Source organism: Megalobrama amblycephala, linkage group LG10 (assembly GCF_018812025.1).
Source record: "Megalobrama amblycephala isolate DHTTF-2021 linkage group LG10, ASM1881202v1, whole genome shotgun sequence".
Taxonomy (NCBI): domain Eukaryota; kingdom Metazoa; phylum Chordata; class Actinopteri; order Cypriniformes; family Xenocyprididae; genus Megalobrama; species Megalobrama amblycephala.
In genome coordinates, this window is record NC_063053.1 from 1,175,585 (window position 1) to 1,198,992 (window position 23,408).

General features: G+C 38.2%; 1 protein-coding gene across 4 annotated transcripts in view; it reads right to left on the reverse strand.

The window, feature by feature from the left end:
* Positions 1 to 734: 734 nt before the first annotated feature.
* slc29a1a (solute carrier family 29 member 1a) overlaps positions 735 to 23,408 on the reverse strand; it is a 44,229-nt gene continuing 21,555 nt past the window's right edge. For 2 of the 4 annotated variants that reach the window (XM_048203875.1, XM_048203873.1), the window contains exons 2-13: positions 16,944 to 17,021; positions 16,778 to 16,859; positions 16,499 to 16,671; positions 14,655 to 14,794; positions 14,210 to 14,344; positions 12,426 to 12,523; positions 12,234 to 12,315; positions 10,546 to 10,631; positions 10,291 to 10,399; positions 10,128 to 10,213; positions 3,867 to 4,066; positions 735 to 2,147 (exon numbers count right to left, since the gene is read on the reverse strand). In XM_048203875.1, the coding sequence (XP_048059832.1) occupies positions 2,036 to 2,147; positions 3,867 to 4,066; positions 10,128 to 10,213; positions 10,291 to 10,399; positions 10,546 to 10,631; positions 12,234 to 12,315; positions 12,426 to 12,523; positions 14,210 to 14,344; positions 14,655 to 14,794; positions 16,499 to 16,671; positions 16,778 to 16,859; positions 16,944 to 16,972 (1,332 nt within the window). In that variant the 5' untranslated portion in view covers positions 16,973 to 17,021 and the 3' untranslated portion in view covers positions 735 to 2,035. Of the gene's footprint in view, positions 2,148 to 3,866; positions 4,067 to 10,127; positions 10,214 to 10,290; positions 10,400 to 10,545; positions 10,632 to 12,233; positions 12,316 to 12,425; positions 12,524 to 14,209; positions 14,345 to 14,654; positions 14,795 to 16,498; positions 16,672 to 16,777; positions 16,860 to 16,943; positions 17,022 to 19,938; positions 20,298 to 23,233; positions 23,400 to 23,408 lie in introns of those variants that run through there. The other 2 variants (XM_048203874.1, XM_048203876.1) reach the window with 2 other exon arrangements.

Consider the following 23,408-nt stretch of genomic DNA (forward strand, 5'->3'; position numbering starts at 1 on the left):
TCTGTTGAGTGTCGCTTCTTGTTGGTGTATATTCTTTGGTAACGTCACAGGAACAGACTAGGCTTTGTATGGAAATTCAAAACAGCGCCACCTTGCGACCAGGCGTTTATATTGCCACGAAATTTAGCAATAGTAGCTAGCTAGTACTTTTCCATGCTAAACCTTCGACAGAAATATGTTTTTTCGGAAATTATAAAACAATAGTGTTGAAAATGAAGACAAAATGTAGTTAATGTGACGAACTATGCTTATGTGTGAACTTAAGGTGAATAAAAGGTTAAAAAGAACAGCATTTATTCAAAGTATAAATCTTTTCTAACAATATAAACCTTTACTATCACTTTTTATCAATTTAACACATCCGTGCTGAATAAAAGTATTCATTTCTTTAAAAAAAATAAAGAAGAAAAATTACTTACCCCAAACTTTTGAACGGTAGTGTATATTGTTACAAAATATTTCTATTTTAAATAAATGCTGATATTTTTTTACTTTTTATTCATCAAAGAATCCTGAAAAAGTATCAACAGGTTATAAAATAATATTAAGCAGCACAACTGTTTCCAACATTGATAATAAATCATCATATCAGAATGATTTCTGAAGGATCATGTGACACAGAAGACTGGAGTAATGATGCTGAAAATTCAGCTTTGATTACAGGAATAAATTATATTTTAATATATATTGAAATAGAAAACCATAATTTTAAATTGTAATAATATTTCACAATATTACTGTTTTTTCTGTATTTATTATGAAATAAATGCAGCCTTAATGAGCATAAGAGACTTCGTTCAAAAACATTAATATAATATCAGCCTTCATAAATAGCCTAACAATTGGTGGATGTAACAGTTGAAAGTTCCGTCAAGCATTAATGAAAAGGCTTCTTGGTTTTCCACAGGAATGATGGCAATAATCAAGTAAACTTCCTGTAATTAAGAACCTTTTCTGCTGAAACCCTCCATTATGAGACCGCTGAATGACAGTCGAGCAGTACAAACACACATCACTCCATTACAAACAGAAATGTGTTTATTTCTACACCCGTCCACTCACAGACCCACCCACCCGCCCAAACATTTCCATTTGGCCCATTTTTTGGAAAACATCTCATTCAAAAGGCACCAAAGCAAGTTGTGAATTTTGTTAGAACATGTCATTACACAGGCTGCTTTAAAAATATATAATACAAAAAGCTGTTAAAAAACAAAGGTATAAATAATAATAAATGACAAATGTAACAATTTTAGGCCTTCACTCTTCAAATACATGCAGCTGACAAAATAAACCACAGACATCTGAACGATTGAAACATTCAAAATGCCACTATAAACTCAAATTGGGGCCCTTTAATGGTGTGATACAGTACGATTATCTAGAAACACTGCAAAATCTGCTTCTCTTACTCAGTGTTTTGCCTTTCTGCAAAAATTAACTCTTGGAGATACTAGATAAAACTAGAAAAATATATCCGCCAATGGGATCAGAAAAATAATTCAAAGTGAAAACCAGATTATTTTTCAGACTCCAATGACATATTTTTAGTTTTTTAACTTAATTTTGATGAATTTATTGGAAGCTTTTCTCAAATTCATCAAGATTTTTTAGATATTTGTAATGCAAAACAAGGCAAGTAAGAAAATCATTTTCTGCAGTGAACTACTGCCCTAATAGCTGCAAGTCTCTGCCATCACTAAACAAATCTAAAACATCACATTTAAAACTGTTAATACCTACAAAAACATTTTAAAAAACTCAGACGGAAAGGGGTTAACCTGATCCGTACGCTATTGCTAAATACTGATTTGGCACATTATACAAGTACACAAAATTGCAGACAGATTTTGGCTCATTTTTGGCTCGTGACATAATGTTGATCCTCGTGTGTCTGTTCCAGATGCCGTATGCAGTTCTTCATGAGGCACAAGAGGGGCAAACGAATACATGTGCAGTGTGAAAACGCTCTCTGGCTCTGTGTACAACCAGGGTTAAAGTTCCTCTTCATCAAACTGAGAACCAGGCCACGGTTCTAGATCATGGCCCGGAAACCGAAGGATAACGCGGCTCCCAAAGCCAAGCCGAGAGAGAGGAAGAACGCCATGATGGCTCCTGCAGTTTCTGCTTCGTGCTGCGACACTTTCCTGTGGGACAAACACAAAATGTTAGAGGACATGAAGAACTTTGACTAAACAGTTTTGACAGAAATCATTCTGTAAGTACAGAAAATATATGAAGAGTTTGATTCCAAAACGCAATAACTCCATTTTTGAGTAAAAATGTGTTTTCTTTACCAAGAAAGCGGCAAGATGAAAAACACTATTTTCTGTTTCAAACTTTCACATAGCATCTTTTGGTTATAAAAACATTAAAAATTCAAATCTACATTTTAATTTTCAAAGGTTTATTATAAAAACGGATTATTTTTTCCCCAAAATGCAATAAATCCATGACACGTTTTTTTCAAAATGCAATTAATCCATCAATATAAAAGTTATTTTTCATATTGAAAATACACAACAAAGTAAGTTGATTCACATATATGACTCTGAACTTTGTCAATACTAATCTTATATACAGGCATGAAGTGCACAATCCAAACAGAAGAAGAGCAACATAACGGTGTGCATCACACAAACTGAAGGTCTTAAATACACACAGTAATGAACTGAATACAATACAGGTGTGCTATAATCATTTAGACACTGAATAGAGGGTCTGCATGTGACGTCACCGTCGACCGTTACGACTGCGGTCACGCCCACTGAGTGGCACAAAGACTGAATGGCAGCATTGGTTTTCAGTGTGAATGCAGCGAAAAACACACAAAACTCATCCAAAACGGGAAAGAGCTTTGTGACTGACTGTACAAATAGCTTTGACACAAAACCTGAGGTATATATTTACAGACTGCTGAAAGCTACAGAAAAAAAGAAGCAAATGGATCACTGCAATTCACAGAAACAGCTGGAGAAACATGGATTTGCAGTTTTCATTTTGTGTCAAAATGTTGGATTTTGGGGTAAAATCATACCGTATATATTGTATTGTTATATATTGTGTTGACAACTCATCAATTAAATATTTTCCATCTTATATTCTGCTAATTGGGTGTTTTAAAATAAACACTGAGAAAAACTATACAAGTTTTAGGGCTGGACAATATGACGACATATATAACATTGATATAAGTGATTACGCGGATTTAAACCTACCTATATTGTAGTTATATAAAATATTCACAGGCAGATTTGCTTTATGTATTTCCCCGACGTCGAAATCAGGCACATATAAATGTCAGGAAACACGATTCCTGGCTGCATGTCAATATCCATGGATTAGGTTTATTTGACATGTCATAAGGAGCACTTTCGAGCCCAACCTTTAGTGTAATCGTTTGTTTTACTCGTGTTTTCTCAGTTTCCTCTATTAAATCCAGTCATGCAGCAGCTTCTTTTGCCACTCAGTCCAGCTGAGGGAGCGCGCCGGCGCGGAAGTGATGTCGATGCATACCCTATATTACTGTGGCTGCGTCTGAAATCGCCCCCTATACCCCTAAATAGGGCACTATTTGAGGGAACAGCAACTATATAGTAGGCGAAAACAAAATAAATATGTCCAAATTCACAGTATTCAGGGAAAAAGTACCCGGATGACCTACTACGATGCATATGATGGACACTTTACTATCCCATGAGGCCACGGGAGAGGATTTGTGAATGGCAGTGAGGTAACGCAACTGACGCTGATAGGTCACATGATAATGACAACATGGTGAATGTAGTACATAAGTTAATATATAACACTGTATTATTTTTCTATTCTATTTCTCAAGCACACTGATGATGTTGTTTTGTACTCACTTTGGTCCGAAGCACATGCAGAGACTGGCCAGGTATCCGTTGCTGAAGGAGAAGAGGATCATGAAGATGATGTACCAGGCGTCGTGAGAGAACAGCACAGGCAGGTAGTTTCTGGGCTGAACGTTGCAGAGGACGAAGAGAGGAATGAACACCACACGTGCGATGACCAGGACGGGCAGCCAGATGCTGTCTTTACCGGGCTGAACAGAGAGAGAGCAGATGTTAGACTGAAACTGATCATACATGTGTCTGCAGACATTCATTAACACATCTTCATCATCATCATCATCATCACCCAAATCTGGAGAGAAATCCACACCGTCGACACTGTATCAGTGAGAGATTGATGTATTGGTCATATATTATATTGAGCTAATTAACCAAAAGCTCTTTCATGTCAATCTCAAAATTGATCAATATTTTTGCAAACAGATTTCAAATTTGATGGTTGGACAACGGACGGGTGGATGGATGGACGAACGAATGGATGGATGGATGGATGGATGGATGGATGGATGGATGGATGGATGGATGGTTGGGTGGATGATTGGAAGGAAGGATGGGTGAACGGTTGGGTGGATGGATGGATGGATGGATGGATGGATGGATGGATGGACGGATGGATGGACAGATGGGTTGATAGATGGGCGGGCAGATAGACGGATGGATGAGTAGACGCTTGGATGGATGGATGGATGGATGGATGGATGGATGGATAGATGGTTGGATGGACAGACAAACAGATGGACAGTTAAATGGATGGGTGGATGGATGGATGGATGGGTAAATGGTTGGGTGGACGATTGGATGGATGGATGGATGGATGGATGGATGATGGATAGGTGGATGAATGGATGGGTGGGTGGATGGATGATGGATGGATGGATGGATGGATGGATGGATGGATAGGGGGATGGATGGATGGATGATGGATAAATGGGCGGATGGATGGATGGATGGATAGGGGGATGGATGGATGGATGGATGGATGGATGGATGGATGGACAGACAAACAGATGGACAGATAAATGGATGGGTGGATGGATGGATGGATGGGTAAATGGTTGGGTGGACGATTGGATGGATGGATGGATGGATGGATGGATGGATGGATGGATGGATGGATGGATGGATGGATGGATGGACGGTTGGATGGTTGGGTGGATGATTGGATGGATGGATGGACGGATGGATGGACGGATGGTTGGATGGATGGATGATGGGTGGATGGATGGGTAAACTTTTGGATGGACAAACGGATGGATGGATGGATGGATGGATGGATGGAAGGAAGGATGGGTGAACGGTTGGGTGGATGGATGGATGGACGGATGGATGGACAGATGGGTTGATAGATGGGCGGGCAGATAGACGGATGGATGAGTAGACGCTTGGATGGATGGATGGACGGAAGGATGTATGGGTGGATGTATGGATGGATGGATGGACAGATGGGTTGATAGATGGGTGGGCGAATGGACGGATGGATGAGTAGACGCTTGGATGGATGGATGGATGGATGGATAGATGGTTGGATGGACAGACAAACAGATGGACAGTTAAATGGATGATGGATGGATGGTTGGGTGGATGATTGGATGGATGGATGGATGGATGGATGGATGGATGGATGGATGGATGGATGGATGGATGGACGGTTGGATGGATGGATGGATGGATGGACAGACAAACAGATGGACAGATAAATGGATGGGTGGATGGATGGATGGATGGATGGATGGACAGTTGGATGGTTGGGTGGATGATTGGATGGATGGATGGATGGATGGATGGATGGATGGATGGATGGATGATTGGATGGATGATTGGATGGATGGATGGATGGATGGATGGATGGATGGTTGGGTGGATGATTGGATGGATGGACGGATGGATGGTTTGATGGATGGATGATGGGTGGATGGATGGGTAAACTTTTGGATGGACAAACGGATGGATGGATGGATGGACGATGGATGGATGGATGGATGGATGGATGGATGGATGGATGGATGGATGGATGGATGGTTGGGTGGATGATTGGATGGATGGACGGTTGGATGGTTGGATGGATGGACAGACAAACAGATGGACAGTTAAATGGATGGATGGATGGATGGAAGGATGGATGATGGGTGGATGGATGGGTAAACTTTTGGATGGACAAACGGATGGATGGATGGATGGATGGATGGACGATGGATACACAGATGGACGGTTGGATGGATGGATTTTTTTATTTAAAAAGGAAAAGAATCAGTATTGTTAAATTATTATAAATTATAAATACATGAACGATATTATAAAATTATATGAAAATGTTCGTTCACTGAAATAAAATAAAAGATAAATATTAGATTAAAAAAAACAAACATAAAATTTAGAAATTAGAAATGTTTCCTTGGCAACTTACTGAAATAAAATAAGTTTAATTACTAAAAACTACAACTGAAATAAATAGAAATATTAAAAACAACAAAACAAAACCTAATAAAAATTAATGGTTAAAACTTAAAAATGAAAACTATAAATATAAAAATACAAGCTTATTCAAAATATTAATAAATACTTCAATAGTATATAAATAATACTAACACTGAGACAAATAAATATTACTAATATATAATAATGAATATTAATTAAAATATTGTATAAAAAAATCCAGCAATCAGCAATTTTGTATCATAATGTCACATCTGCATTAAATCATAATTTTATATTATATCATAATAACACAGTTATCTGTCATCATCATATATAAATAAACTATCAGGACAGAATCGGCCATTATAAACCCACGCTGGTCAACCACTGCAATCCATTTACTGAAACAGCCAATCAGTGCGTGGGAAAGAGTTAGATCAGCCCTTCAGCATCTTGAACACATTCTGTCACCGTGAGAACGTGTTTCGCCCCTAAAATACTCAAAACCCATGACAGCACTAAATCTAAATACAGTGATTGGCTGGACATGACATTTAAACTCATCCACCGTCTCTATACACCTCAGTACTGCTGCTCCCATGATGCTCAGCTCTTCCCTAACAATGCACACTTGTTTAAATCTCTCATTTAATGGACTCAATCTATAAGTATCCTCAAGCACATCAGCTGACTGCACATGGGACGGGCCTCCCGTGGCCATGTTGTTAAATGCCAGGAATACTGATAAGGATTTCCAGAATGATTCCCATCTGCTCCACTGAGGTTTTCCTTAGTAACTTAATCAGTTAATCAACCCATCCTGTTTACAGTGAGTTTGACGTTTTATGGCGGAAGTAACGGGTTGAATTACATGTAAATATTTTTCTGTTTTGAGTTGCATTTTGAATTAGTGAGAGGAAATGAAGTCACCATTTACTGAAAGCAGGTCGACTCTAGACTGTACAAACAGGAAGAGGAAAACCTTCACACCAGGCACCAAATACATGAACACACAGTTAAACTTGACTTACTCATAGTCTCAAGGTGGTGATACATGGGGCAACTTTTTGAACAATGTTGCTTGAGCACTTTCCCACTGAGAATGAGCAACACATTTCCATCTGGATCGATACGATCATAATTTGTTGCTCTCAATGGTAAAGTGCCAAAGCAACATCGCTTAAAACGTTGGCCCGTGTATCAACACCCTGAGAGTTGATTTATGGATGGATGGATGGATGATGGGTGGATGGATGGATGGATGGATGGATGGATGGATGGATGGATGATGGGTGGATGGATGGATGGATGGATGGATGGATGGATGGATGGATGGATGGATGATGGATGGATGGATGGATGGATGGATGGATGATGGGTGGATGGATGGATGGATGGATGGATGGATGGATGATGGATGGATGGATGGATGGATAGATGATGGGTGGATGGGTGGATGGATGGATGGATGGATGGATAGGGGGATGGATGGATGGATGGATGGATGATGGATAAATGGGCGGATTGATGGATGGATGGATGAATGGATGGATGATGGGTGGATGGATGATGGATAAATGGGCGGATGGATGGATGGATGGATAGGGGGATGGATGGATGGATGGATGGATGATGGATAGGTGGATGAATGGATGATGATGGATGGATGATGGATAAATGGGCGGATTGATGGATGGATGGATGGATAGGGGGATGGATGGATGGATGGATGGATGGATGGATGATGGATAAATGGGCGGATTGATGGATGGATGGATGGATAGGGGGATGGATGGATGGGTGGATGGATGGATGATGGGTGGATGGATGGATGGATGGATGGATGGATGGATGGGTGGATAGATGATGGATGGATGATGGGTGGATGGATGGATGGATGGATGGGTGGATGGGTGGATAGATGATGGATGGATGATGGATGGATGGATGGATGGGTGGATGGGTGGATGGATGGGTGGATGGGTGGATAGATGATGGATGGATGATGGATAAATGGGTGGATGGATGGATGGATGGATGGATGGATAGGGGGATGGATGGATGGATGGACGATGGATAGGTGGATGAATGGATGGATGGATGGATGATGGATAAATGGGTGGATTGATGGATGGATGGATGGATGGATAGGGGGATGGATGGATGGATGGATGGATGATGGGTGGATGGATGGATGGATGGATGGATGGATGGATGGATGATGGATGGATGATGGATAAATGGGCGGATGGATGGATGGATGGATAGGGGGATGGATGGATGGGTGGATGGATGGATGATGGATGGATGGATGATGGATGGATGATGGATAAATGGGCGGATTGATGGATGGATGGATGGATGGATGGATGGATGGATGATGGATGGATGATGGATAAATGGGCGGATTGATGGATGGATGGATGGGTGGATGGATGGATGATGGGTGGATGGATGGATGATGGATGGATGATGGATAAATGGGCAGATGGATGGATGGATGGATGGATAGGGGGATGGATGGATGGATGGATGATGGATGGATGGATGGATGGATGATGGATATGTGGATGAATGGATGGGTGGGTGGATGGATGGATGGATGGATGGATGGATAGGGGGATGGATGGATGGATGATGGATAGATGGATGAATGGATGGATGGATGGATGGATGGATGGATGGATGGATGGATGATGGATGGATGGATGGATGGATGGATGATGGATAGGTGGATGAATGGATGGGTGGGTGGATGGATGATGGATGGATGGATGGATGGATGGATGGATGGATAGGGGGATGGATGGATGGATGATGGATAGATGGATGAATGGATGGATGGATGGATGGATGGATGGATGATGGATGGATGGATGGATGATGGATAGGTGGATGAATGGATGGGTGGGTGGATGGATGATGGATGGATGGATGGATGGATGGATAGGGGGATGGATGGATGGATGATGGATAAATGGGCGGATGGATGGATGGATGGATAGGGGGATGGATGGATGGATGGATGGATGGATGGATGATGGATGGATGGATGGATGGATGGATAGGTGGATGAATGGATGGGTGGGTGGATGGATGATGGATGGATGGATGGATGGATAGGGGGATGGATGGATGGATGATGGATAGGTGGATGAATGGATGGGTGGGTGGATGGATGATGGATGGATGGATGGATGGATGATGGATAAATGGGCGGATGGATGGATGGATGGATGGATGGATGATGGATAAATGGGCGGATGGATGGATGGATGGATGGATGGATGGATGGATGATGGATGGATGGATGGATGAATGGATGGATGGATGGATGGAACGATCTACTATATTTGTATAATAAATAAATAAATAAATAAATCCTTCACATCTACTTATTTATCAGTTATTTAAGCGACCATAACAGTATCATAGCAGTAGTCATGTGACCTGTCACCTGAGCATACTGTAGTTTAGTGTCAGGAACATGAATCTGTTATTCAGCGATCACATGACCTCAGAAGAGCACTTCTGCACAACTTTATGCTCGTTTGATGGTACTTTTTATTTTATTTTTTGTCCAAGAAGGAAAGTCACATGGGTTTGGATCGGCAGTTTTAATTCTGGCTGAACTATTCGTTTGACATGATGTAGGATTTTCCAGTTAAATGTTTTCCCCGCTCTGCTTTTCTTTTCAGAAAGAACATCTTCATAGGAATTCCATGCAAATCCCAGGGGACGGTCAAATACAAAAAGCAGATGCTCCGTCAGATTCTAGCCCTAATGAAGCATTCGGAGCACATGTTTGAGGAGTGACAAACACACACACACACGTACCCACATACAGACCGCCGTCAGGCTCCGACCGGCCCAGTCCATCATGTTGAACAGGAGGAAGCAGGACACCGGGATGAAATACGTTTCTGGGTAAAGAGACATCTGTGACACTTCTGTAGAGAACATCAGTGCAGTAAAGCATCACACAAACACACACACTCACCCCATCGACCCCCCTCAGCAATAGTGGACTTGACGTCGACAGTGACGGCTGGGAAGGTGCCAATGGTGACGGCGAAGACAAAGCATACGGACAGAGCCATCACCCAGATCTGAGTCAGACACACAAGTGTTATTATAAACAGAGACTTCCTGCTCTCCAGAGCTTTATTATACATCAGTAACGTGCCAGTTCTGCTCCAGCTATGGAGATGAGAGGAAGCTGCTGAGGTTGGGTTGAGGTGGCTGAAGTTTATACCTGTTTAAAGATGCCGAACACTGACACCGCGGGTTTGGACTCTTCATCGGTCAGACTGAGGACCGGCCTCTTCTCCGCTTGACCTTCTGCAAGAACAAAAATACACAATCGATTTCTCTTTAAAGGGAAATATCACGGATGATACGAGTCAGACACAAGGTCATAAAGCTGTATTTGTGATTTAGCAGCAAATAAGTTCTGAAATGTCATGAAAAACACATTAGGACACGTTCAGCCACCCTGGGACTAGTGTTAAAGCATTTAAGACAGGTTTTTAAGGGCACTTGTTAGTGTCCCAGAGTCAAAATATTTAAGGGAACAGTCAAAATAAAACAAAACGCTATAAAACAAAATAAAAAAACCCCCAAAATGCTATACAATAAAACAAAACGCTATAAAATTAAATAAAACAAAATGCTATAAAAAATAAAACAAAACGCTATAAAATTAAATAAAAAAATAAAACAAAATGCTATAAAATAAAACAAAATACTATACAATAAAACAAAATGCTAAGAAATAAAAACAAAATGCTATAAAAAACAAAACAAAATAAAAGAATGTTAAACTCAGTGTCAATATTTAAGGATACAGTCAAAACGAAACAAAATGCTATCAAATAAAATAAAAACAAAATGCTATAAAAAAATAAAACAAAACGCTATACAATAAAACAAAACAAAATGCTATAAAATTAAATAAAACAAATGCTATAAAATAAAATAAAATACTATAAAATTAAATAAAACAAATGCTATAAAATAAAATAAAATACTATAAATAAAAACAAAACGCTATAAAAAACAAAACAAAAAAGAATGTTAAACTCAGTGTCAATATTTAAGGATACAGTCAAAACAAAACAAAATACTATAAAATTTAATAAAACAAAATGTTATAAAATAAAAACAAAATGCGATAAAATTAAATAAAATGCTATAAAATAAAAAAATATAACATACTATACAATAAAACAAAATGCTATAAAATAAAACAAAAAAAATAAAAGAATGTTAAACTCAGTGTCAATATTTAAGGATACAGTCAAAACAAAACAAAATGCTATCAAATAAAATAAAAACAAAATGCTATAAAAAATAAAACAAAACAAAATAAAAGAATGTTAAACTCAGTGTCAATATTTAAGGATACAGTCAAAACAAAACAAAATGCTATCAAATAAAATAAAAACAAAATGCTATAAAAAATAAAACAAAATGCTATAAAATTAAATAAAAAATAAAACAAAATGCTATACAATAAAACAAAACAAAATGCTATAAAATTAAATAAAACAAATGCTATAAAATAAAACAAAATACTATAAAATTAAATAAAACAAATGCTATAAAATTAAATAAAAAATGCTATAAAATAAAACAAAATACTATAAAATTAAATAAAACATGCTATAAAATAAAACAAAATACTATAAATAAAAACAAAACAAAAAAGAATGTTAAACTCAGTGTCAATATTTAAGGATACAGTCAAAACAAAACAAAATACTATAAAATTTAATAAAACAAAATGTTATAAAATAAAACAAAATGCTATAAAATAAAATAAAAAATATAACAACATACTATACAATAAAACAAAAAGGGGCATCTAGGGCATCAGATGTCAGTGATGACATCAGATGTTTAGAGAACATTTTGACAATCACATGGAATGCTGAGCATTACCTGGTTTCAGCAAATCCATCTTGTTTTCCTCATCTGCGATGGACCGCGAGCCATTGCTCTCAGAGTAATACTGGAAAAACTCCTGCGGAGCAAATAGTTTCAGTCTTCAACATGTAAACGTCGAATCATAATTCTCTGCATTGATTAGTGGAAACAGATGTCAATGTCAAGAGTCAGGGATTTGCACCATACCAATTTGGGCAGGGCGAGGTAAGAAACGATGGCCACGAGAATAACGACACAGGCAGTGATGAAGTAGCCGAAAGCGCTGTCCTGTAACTCAGAGCCCGCTGGAAAACACAAGATTTACGGTCAAAACCTGAAAACAGTTGTCACGGTACCAATATTTCAGTAGTCTGTAACAATACCAGTAAAATATTGTGGATCTCTCATTTACATCACGTTCAAACTTTGTTTTCGCGTGCGGCTCGCATTGAACAAAAAAATAATAAAAAGGGGTTTTCAGCGGTGTTAAGCAGAATCTGACTAACTTACTGACTAGCACCTCCGATAGGCCATTATATTCACATGCTCAACAGATATGATTGTGTGGCCTAAGTATTAATATATAATATATACATATATATATACATATTATACACACATACACATATACACATATACACACATACACATATATATATATATATATATATATATATATATATATATATATATATATATATATATATATATATATATATATATATATACACACACGCTTTACATCTCGAAACTCTGACTTTATAACACGCAACTCTGACTTTATATCTCGCAATTCTGACTTTATAACTCGCAATTCTGACTTTATATCTCGCAATTCTGACTTTATAACTCACAAGTCTGACTTTATATCTCGCAACTCTGACTTTATAACTCACAAGTCTGACTTTATATCTCGCAACTCTGACTTTATATCTCGCAACTCTGACTTTATATCTCGCAATTCCGACTTTATAACTCGCAATTCTGACTTTATATCTCGCAATTCTGACTTTATAACTCCCAAGTCTGACTTTATATCTCGCAACTCTGACTTTATATCTCGCAACTCTGACTTTATATCTCGCAATTCTGACTTTGTATCTCGCAATTCCGACTTTATAACTCGCAATTCCGACTTTATATCTCGCAATTCCGACTTTATAACTCGCAATTCCGACTTTATATCTCGCAATTCCGACTTTATATCTCGCAACTCCGACTTTATATCTCGCAACTCTGACTTTATATCTCGCAATTCTGACTTTATATCTCGCAACTCTGACTTTATGTCTCGCAACTCTGACTTTATATCTCGCAATTCTGACTTTATAACTCACAAGTCTGACTTTATATCTCGCAACTCTGACTTTATATCTCGCAATTCTGACTTTGTATCTCGCAATTCCGACTTTATAACTCGCAATTCCGACTTTATATCTCGCAATTCCGACTTTATATCTCGCAACTCTGACTTTATATCTCGCAATTCTGACTTTGTATCTCGCAATTCCGACTTTATAACTCGCAATTCCGACTTTATATCTCGCAATTCCGACTTTATATCTCGCAACTCTGACTTTATATCTCGCAACTCTGACTTTATATCTCGCAATTCCGACTTTATATCTCGCAATTCCGACTTTATATCTCGCAACTCTGACTTTATATCTCGCAACTCTGACTTTATATCTCGCAATTCCGACTTTATAACTCGCAATTCCGACTTTATATCTCGCAATTCCGACTTTATATCTCACAACTCTGACTTTATATCTCGCAATTCTGACTTTGTATCTCGCAATTCCGACTTTATATCTCGCAACTCTGACTTTATATCTCGCAACTCTGACTTTATATCTCGCAACTCTGACTTTATATCTCGCAATTCCGACTTTATATCTCGCAATTCCGACTTTATATCTCGCAACTCTGACTTTATATCTCCGCTTTGGAAAAGAAGAACATAAAGAGAGCGATGGAGGATCACATACAGGCGAGAGCACAGATCATGGAGAAGGCCGCAAACGCTCCCGCCAGCCCTTGGCCGCTCATGATGGGCGTGGTGTAGGACGCTGGAAGCATTCCACCCAAACCAAACAAACTCCCTTGCAGAATTGCCCCGAATGCTACAAAAAGAGATGAAGAAAAACGATGGTTAAGATCTGAGATAAATGCACATGGAAAGTCGTAAAGGTCGTGACAACACAGAACATCATGAAACATTTCTGAGAATTCACTCCCGCTCTTTCAAGTAGGATCTTCCCCAGCTTGATTTTCAAAACATATCATGTATTAATATCAGCATCAAAGCATGTGTGTGAACTCAAGCCATCTTTTACTCATTATGAAAGCAAACCATGTGACCTGACCCAGAGGAGAGAATGACTACAGAGAAGACCACTGCACTGATGATGAAGATGGATAGATGGTACTCACAGTTGATGCAGATGATTTTGATCATAGTTAACACAAAGAATGGCAGGGGCTCCATCTCCACCTTCACCAGCACCGCTGTGATGAAAAACACCACGAGAATGACCGACAGACTGCCTGAGATCCTCCACTTCTGAGGAATCCTGGGAGAAACGAGCAGAAGAAAATAACACAAGATCAACTCTCCTGGCGTACGGGTTTTCTGAGCAGCTATTATGAAGATTATCACAGTCCTCTCATCATTCTTTATTACAGCTAATTTTCCACATTGTTGAATAACTGTCAAGTCAACATTCCAGGATTTTTCTCCATATAGTGGACTTCACTGGGGTTCAACGGGTTGAAGGTCCAAATGTCAGTTTCAGTGCAGCTGATGGAAATACCGATCCAGTTGTGCTGGGTAAAAAATATAGATTTCTCGATTTTAATTGATTCTCATTTTTATGAACCGATATCGATTCTTAAATCCCAAGAATCCATTAGTCTAGTCTGTTTTCAGTTGATGAATGAGCAGAATATGTAGCTCCTCCCATCCAATAAATCACAATAATCTTTGTTACTTTTGATATGAAGCAAAGTCTCCGATTTCAAATGACGTCCATCTTATTATGAGATTCAAAAAATAAATACTTTTTTGACGCTGTTTAATGTGGCGTGACAGATCGCTTTAGCACCTCAGTTAAAGAGAAGCATGTGATCATCCTCTCCTCCGCTTTAATACCAGTTACAGCGAAATAAACATGAACATCTGAAAGTATGTTAAAATATACAGTACAACTTACTGAAATCCGTATCATGTCTCGTGTAATCGCTCAATCAGTGCTTCAACCTCAATAAAACAGCTTCACTGTCACGTGACGTCACATTTACCTCAGAAAAACATATTCAGTGACCATAAACTCATTAGTCAGCTAGAAAAGTGACTCTAGAGAGCAGCATTCTGATAAATATAGCTATGCACCGTCACATATTCATTATAATCTTTAATGTTCTTCAATATTTAATGCATGTTTGAATCAATCAGTTATGACAGCCACGATTTAAATGTTTATATTTCACAAAAACGAATTGGAGTAGAAATATGATTATGTAATTCTAAACTTTATTTATAATAAAAACATTAATGAGTGTAATTTAAGTGTTTGTATATAAATAAGTTCATTTAATATTCAATATTATTATAGTAGTACCAGCTGACTCTCATGTGTAGTTTACAGCATTAGTTGAGAGATTTTTTCCTCTAGAAAATTTGCCATTTACTGTACCTGAAATACTACATCCAAAATAATCGTAATCGAAAGCATGTGAATAGTAATTGAATCGAATCGTGAAAATTGTGTCAATACCCAGGCCTATGATCCAGTGTCTACAAAGCGAACGTGCAAAGACTAAGTCAAAAGCCCTTTACAAAAAAAATAATAATGTCAGATGAGTTTGAAGTTGGAGGAGAAAATTTTATTTTTTCGCGGTACTTCCACCTACGTCACGCGTGATCTTTCCAATGTGATTACGTAATGCGTGAGCAGTGCAAGACGAGCATTTGTGGTTAAAAAGTACATAATTTTAGAAAATGGTCGATGGTTTCTCTAGATAAGACTCTTATTCCTCGTCTGGGATCATGTAGAGCTCTTTGAAGCTGCACTGAAACTGACATTTGGACCTTCAACCCGTTGAACCCCAGTGAAGTCCACTATATGGAGAAAAATCCTGGAATGTTTTCCTCAAAAACCTTCATTTCTTTTCCACTGAAGAAAGAAAGACATGAACATCTTGGATGACATGGAGGAGAGTAAATTATCAGGAAATTTTAATTCTGAAGTGAAAAGTAATTTCAGAGTTTGTCTCACCTCTGATGGATGAAGGAGTTGAGGCAGGTGAAAATGAGCAGCGGCACCATTGCACACAGCGTCATCACATTGTTGAACTTTGACTCTAGGACGCTACGACTGTCGCCCTCTATCTCCACCGTCCCATTGGCTGTTTGATTGATTTGTGGGTCCTTCAGACGTTGGGTGAAATACTGCAGAACAAGAAGAAGTTAGAGATGTTGATGTGAAAGTTATCTGAATTTTACATTGCCAAAAAGCGTTCACATAGTTGTGGATTCATCTAATAAAGTTGTTTACCACAGTAGCAGTCATGAAGAAATTCCATGGCAGGAGAGTTCCCAAGCCCAGAATGAAGAATATGATCCATACAGCGTTGTACCTGGAAAACATGGCATTTAATCCACAGGAAGTTTCACTATTGAGCGTTTTTCATCCTGTGAGGAGGTCACGCTCACACATTTACCTGTCTTGCGGAGCGTTCACAGCAGTCATTGTGTCCGATTGATCCGTCACTGATCGCTTTCACAATCTGGCATCAAATCTGAAATTGCAATCACATGGAAACAATCTTTACACCACAGAAGATCTATCATTTCATTCAAACCCAATAATCTTAGTGAAAGCTTGAGAAGTAACCAAGCAGATCTACTGTGATTTACAGTGTAAACATCCAACATTATTGCATTTCATTCAAAAATTTGATTCTCCCAATGGATGTTTTGGCAGCACCAACACAAACATATTAAAATATCTAAACAAATGTGAACATTTTCACTCCAGTGTCATTTTAACATGTGCTTGCAATTAGCCTAGATCTCTAAACCAATGTTTAGAATATTTAACATATTAAGCCTTGGGTATAGAGTTCATAAAATAACAAAAAATTAATTTCCTGAGCTCAAGCGACAGCTTGTCTGGATTCCAAAGAAAATCTCCAGCCCTTAAGGAACGAATCACAGAATCCTCGGCACTCAAGAAATGGCGAAATATTGATTAATTCTGCAGTCCTTGGAGAATAAACACACGCAGTGAATGAGAAACTTAATGAACTCCAGGACGGACATCTTCTGTGAGTCTAATCCTGGGTTTGACATTGATATTGATACCTGCTGTGAATTCAATTTTTACATTTACGGCTTGGAAATGGATTCTGTTGGTCTTAAATGAGGTGATTCAGAGGGAACATCCCAGAAACAAAGCACGGTCTTGGATAAACTAAGATGATAATGACAGACCGAGATGTTCCCCTGTGCCGTTTATGGTGCAGAACCGTCATTTGGACGCCATACTGACAACAATGAGCTTGAAAACACACTCAACTCTCTGTACACACTCCTCATTCAAACAACAGTCTGGATATACAAAAACAGACCTTTTAGTTAAGAGATTTATTGGCTGTCAAAACATGGTTTGCCATATTATCAATCACTTTTATGCCTTTTTATTGTCTTTTGTAGAGTTGTCAAAACTCGCTTTGAGCGCTCTTGAGCGGATTCGTAAACACCTCTGATTGGCCATTGCGTTGACACGCTCATTGGATATGTCTGTGATTGGCTACAATGATCAACGCTTCAAAAACGTTGTAAATAGTCATCAGTGACGCTTTTCACCAAGCGCTTGCACAGATACACACGGGAGCGTTTGAAAGCAGGAGTCTATCGTGGACCAGTTCGCTAATATACGCTGCTTTCAAAACGCTTTAAAATTCAAACACTTGTTCATTGTAGCCAATCACAGACATATCCCATGAACGTGTCAACACAATGGCCAATCAGAGGTGTTTACGAATCCGCTCAACAGTGCTCAAAGAGTCACATTTATAACATTTCATCAAAGACTATAGAATAACACAAGACGCGTCACTCGTATTGTTTTGAATGGGAGAAAGTGCAACGCGGAATATGGCGGAATAAGTCCCGCCTTCTAAATAAGAGCCAATCGCCGATTGGTAAAGTCATTGCATCAGTGCAGCAGCCGTTAGAAGCTCCGGTTCCTATAGAAACAGTCAGACGCGCACTTAGGACTGCACATGCGCATTAGTTCGAAACAGCCTGAAAAACAGTTTTTTCTCATGATTCGAGCGTTTAGAAACAGAATTTATGTTGTCAGATTTCATTGGTGATTTCAAATATGAATTTTAATCGAAAGCTTGGCGAACAGCTTTGGAGAATTTGATGTTTCCCCATTCAAAGAGATAGAAGAAGTTGGTACTTTTGACAGCTCTAGTGTTTTGTATGTAAATAAAAAAAAATTCTTCATGAAGAAAATTAATTTGAAATTTTGACTTAAAAACAATGAGAAATAATGAAGGTTTTCATGCTCCACTGCTGTTGCGATAATCAATATTTTCCAAAATAACAAACACTTTTCAAAGTATTTTACAAATAAACTAAAACATGCTTTATTTTTCCTTCTATTCTCTCCATTTCAGAAAATCTGCAACCAAATTCTCACCATATTCATATCAGAATATTTTAGTTCTCTATGAGAAATTGTCATTGTTGCTCTAGCTTAAAGGGATAGTTCACCCAGAAATGAAAATTCACCCAAACCTGTATGAATTTGGGGTGAGTAAATGATGACAAAATTTTCATTTTTTGGTGAACCGCAGTGAAAAATGCTGTCGAATTTGTCGAGTTTACACCTATCCCAAACCTACCCTTAAAACAATGCAAATATTTGTAAATTTTTTTAAAAAGATGCAATATTGATGCACGCGTGCACAGTAAGCCCTGGCAGGACAATCTGATGTGTAGGATGAAATGTCATGACACCGTCCTGTTGCATAAGACCTTTAAATCAGCCACTTAACAAAACTGATCTGATTTGGCCAAATTGTGTTACAACCACTGGAAATCTCAGTCACGTTGAGGGAATCTGATCGACCTGTCCTGTGATCACATGTCCTAAGTGCTGTCACTATAGGCTGAAACACACAACACAATCTTCTCTTATCAATACATCTGCTAAACCAGGTCATGATGACCTCTGTAAAGAAACATGACATTCAGCTGTAGAAACGGGAGGTCATTCATTTAGTTGAAGCAGTATGTCATGGTTAGCTGATAACGGCTGAAACCAAATGAAGCATTTCCACCTTGACCGGACTTATCTGCCCTCGGGTCAGCAGGCATGAGAGAAAAAAAATGTGAATTTTCAGCATCATTACTCCAGTCTTCAGTGTCACATGATCCTTCAGAAATCATTCTAATATGATGATTTGCTGCTCAAGAAACACAAAGACATCCATCTTTATTTATTAAAAGCCTGTAAACCCTTGCTGAAATATCCATTTTTCCAAGTCTTTGTCAATAACATCTCTGATTTACAATGCACAATCACTCCCAGATCATCTCATGGGCCAAAAACCAAAACAGATCATCCAAATCTTCCATTTTGTACCCGAGCCAATGTGCACAGTCACCGCCACGCTCCGCAAATTAATCCCAGCAACCTACAATCAATCAGTCTCCCGATTTGGTTCACCTCCCGTCCTGAAAAACACCTTTGGCAGGTCTCCCGGACAATCCTCTGACTCTACTTCCCGGGACCGTGCTTCTAAAAAGGTCCCTCATAGGCTCAATATTTCACAACAAAGCTGCAGGGTCCAGAAATAGTCATTCTGTTGGGGTGCTGAGCCTTCAGCGGAGCTCGGGAGAGAGAGGGTCTGTAACCGGAGAACATCAGCAGTGCATCCAAAAACAAGCTCGGAACAGATTTGTGTTCAAGAGGCCCTGTGAACCAATTCTAGGCAAGACAACACAAGAACATGAAGACATGATTATGAAATAACATTCTGTTGCAGATTCCAATTCCGCTTAATGATCTTTTCCTTAACAATTCTTTCAGTACTTTTAAGGAAGCATTGAAAGGTTTGGGTCAATCATTCCTCTAATGGAACTGCATTTAAAACTAATGGAACTAAAGGTCATGAAATCAGCTTCTATACTAAAATGGAAAAAGTTTAGAATAAGAAATGGTTCCCAGTTCCCAAACCAAGACCTGGCTAAATTTCACAATAGTTACTATGAGCACCATAAATATGCATAATCTCAATCAAAGCCTCTTTGTAAAACATGCCAGCCACCCCACCTGTGCCAAACAATGCCCAATTTCTCTCACAGAGAAATCCATGGATTTAGTCTTGTCATAGAAAAACAGCAGAAACCACGATTACATTTATTTTCCCTGCTGGCCTGCGTTCTCTTCTGGATAACATTCAAGAGTAAGACACTCACTGTTGGCTGGAGCATAAGGCCATTTAATTTGCCCTCTATTTTAATCCGTAAGGAAATGATGATTATGAAAGCAAGAAAAGCTTAAGTTTGACTTTATGCCATGTGAAATGAAGACGCGAGACTGAAATATACACTGCAATATGTTGGCTTATTCGTGCCATGTTTCCTGCAAAAGTATTACTCTATAAAACCACTCCAAGCTCTACATTCATAACCCAGTTTACTGACTTAAAGGGATAGTTCACCCAAAAATAAAAATTCTGTCATCATTTATTCACCCTCATGTTGTTCCAAACCTGTATGAGTTTCTTTGTTCTGTTGAACACAAAAGAAGATATTTGGAAGAAAGTTGGTAACCATTGACTTCTATTGTATTTCTTTTCCTACTATGTCTGGTTACCAACACTCTTCAAAATATCACAACAAAGAAACTCATACAGGTTTGGAACAACTTGAGGGTGAATAAATGACAGAATTACTATCCCTTTAATGTGATGCATTTCTGAGTTAGACAGGATATTCAATCAGACTAAAAAATGTAAAACATTTTACATGTTTTGGCCGTTCATTTACACGACAATGCCGTTTTGAGGGCCTAAAAAACTCAAGCTTTGGAAAATGTGTTTCAAAGCGCAAGTTTGTGAAAATGATACCGTTATCATATACATGTAAACAAAACAAAAAAAAAGTGAATTTGTGAAAATGGTGATGTCATTGTGCATTACATGTTCAGTCTATAGGCGCATAGTGTTTCTTTACAAAGTGACATCGCCATCTACTGGCCTGGCAGCAGAATACAGAGTTTTTAGTCATTTTCGCTGATCCGCATGAACGTTTTGCTTGTACAAGAAAAAAGTGAAGGAAAAACTTTTTCATCTGTAGTACATCGTACAACGTACCCTAAAAGTACAGGACTGGGTTAAAAACAACCCAAGTTGGGTTGAAAATGGACAAACCCAGTGACTGGGTTAAATGTTTATCCATTTTAAATGAACCCAAAATAGGTTGGAAATTAAAAATCATAATTACTAGAGGCAACAATAATAATCAAAAGGTGAACACTTATTAATAAGCAATTTAATTAATGTTTATTGTTTAATTATTATTCAATAAATTAATAAATGTTAATTTCCAACATACTTTGGGTTCATTTTAAGCAAGCAATACAGTAATTTTTAAACAATAGTTGGGTTCAATAAAACTACCCAGCAGGTTGGGTCAAGCATTTAACCCAACCGCTGGGTCAAAACAACCCAATCACTGGGTTTGTCCATTTTCAACCCAACTTGGGTTGTTTTTACAAAAACGTTTCCACCACTAAATAAAAAAATAAAAACAGTAATTATGACTTTTTATCTCAGAATTCTGACTTTTTATCTCACAACTGCGAGCTATAAAGTCACAACTCTGAGATATAAACTCACAATTGCGTGATATAAAGTCACAATTCTGACTTTTTTTCTCAAAATTCTGACTTTTTTCCTCGCAATTGCGAGTTTATATCTTTAGCAACTTTATAGCTGTTATAAATAGAAATTATAAATAGAAGTTATAAATAGAAATTCCATAGAAAACAGATGGTTGGAGGTGATGGGTTGTAAACGGTTTTTGTGATGTCAGAAAGAAAGCTTACAAAGACAAACATTTCATTTTTCATTTGGAATAACAAAGAATCATTTACAAAAAAACAGGACTGAGCATTAATATAGTAAACTGGGCCAGTTTTGATTTTGTTGAGTTTGAAGAGAAGCACTCTTACGGTCTTAACACAGACAAATAAGTTGTGCTGACTTTTTTTAATGCAGCTGCATTACCACTTAGGAAACGAACAAGATTGTGATCACATAATGCGAGCGTGCGGCTCGAGTTGCATGCCATGCACAGCGTTGCACACATGAGTTACATTAAGAACATTTGCCAGCGAACTATCTCTGTCCAATGATACAGCTCACATGAATCTCATCTAAAGTGCATGAGAAGAGCATGAACATCTCCTGTCCAAACCACGAGCGTGATGCATCAGCACCATGATGACATTTGAAGGAAACTCGACCAATGCGGAAAACTATACCCCACAGAAACCACAACTGTCATTAAAAACTGAGTCAAAACAGGTTGTTTCTTTTCATCATAGTAAACATACCCAAACATCAACATAAATTTCACATCAACAACTAACCCTTCCTGAATGTAAAAAGCTCAAGATAACTTTTATTGACTAAACACAGTCCCAAGAAGCATTCGCTATAAAAGTGAATTATCAAATTTAAAGAGTGAACGAAGAAAATTAGCAGTATTTATAAAACTTGTCTTGGATACAAGGTAAGCATCATTTCTTTTGACTATACTGAACATATTCACATAACCCCAAAAATACAATATTTTAACTTATAAGTGATTGATTCGTATGCCGCCTTTGCCAACACATGATTTCCGAAACACGTGCTGAGCGACTATTAATAAACGATATTTATCATATCAAATATTTCAGAGAACTCATAGTAACTATCGTTACCCGCCCGATGTTTCGCGAAGAATATGTCCAAAGTCACGTAGCGAATAAATTGGCGGTAAATTTAACTTTAGCTTCGAGCGAAACATACCCTGACGTAAACCACGTGCTTGAAAAAAACGCGGGTCATATTATTCCTTTTGACTGTCGGTGTTTGAAAAATAGAGTTTCCAAACTA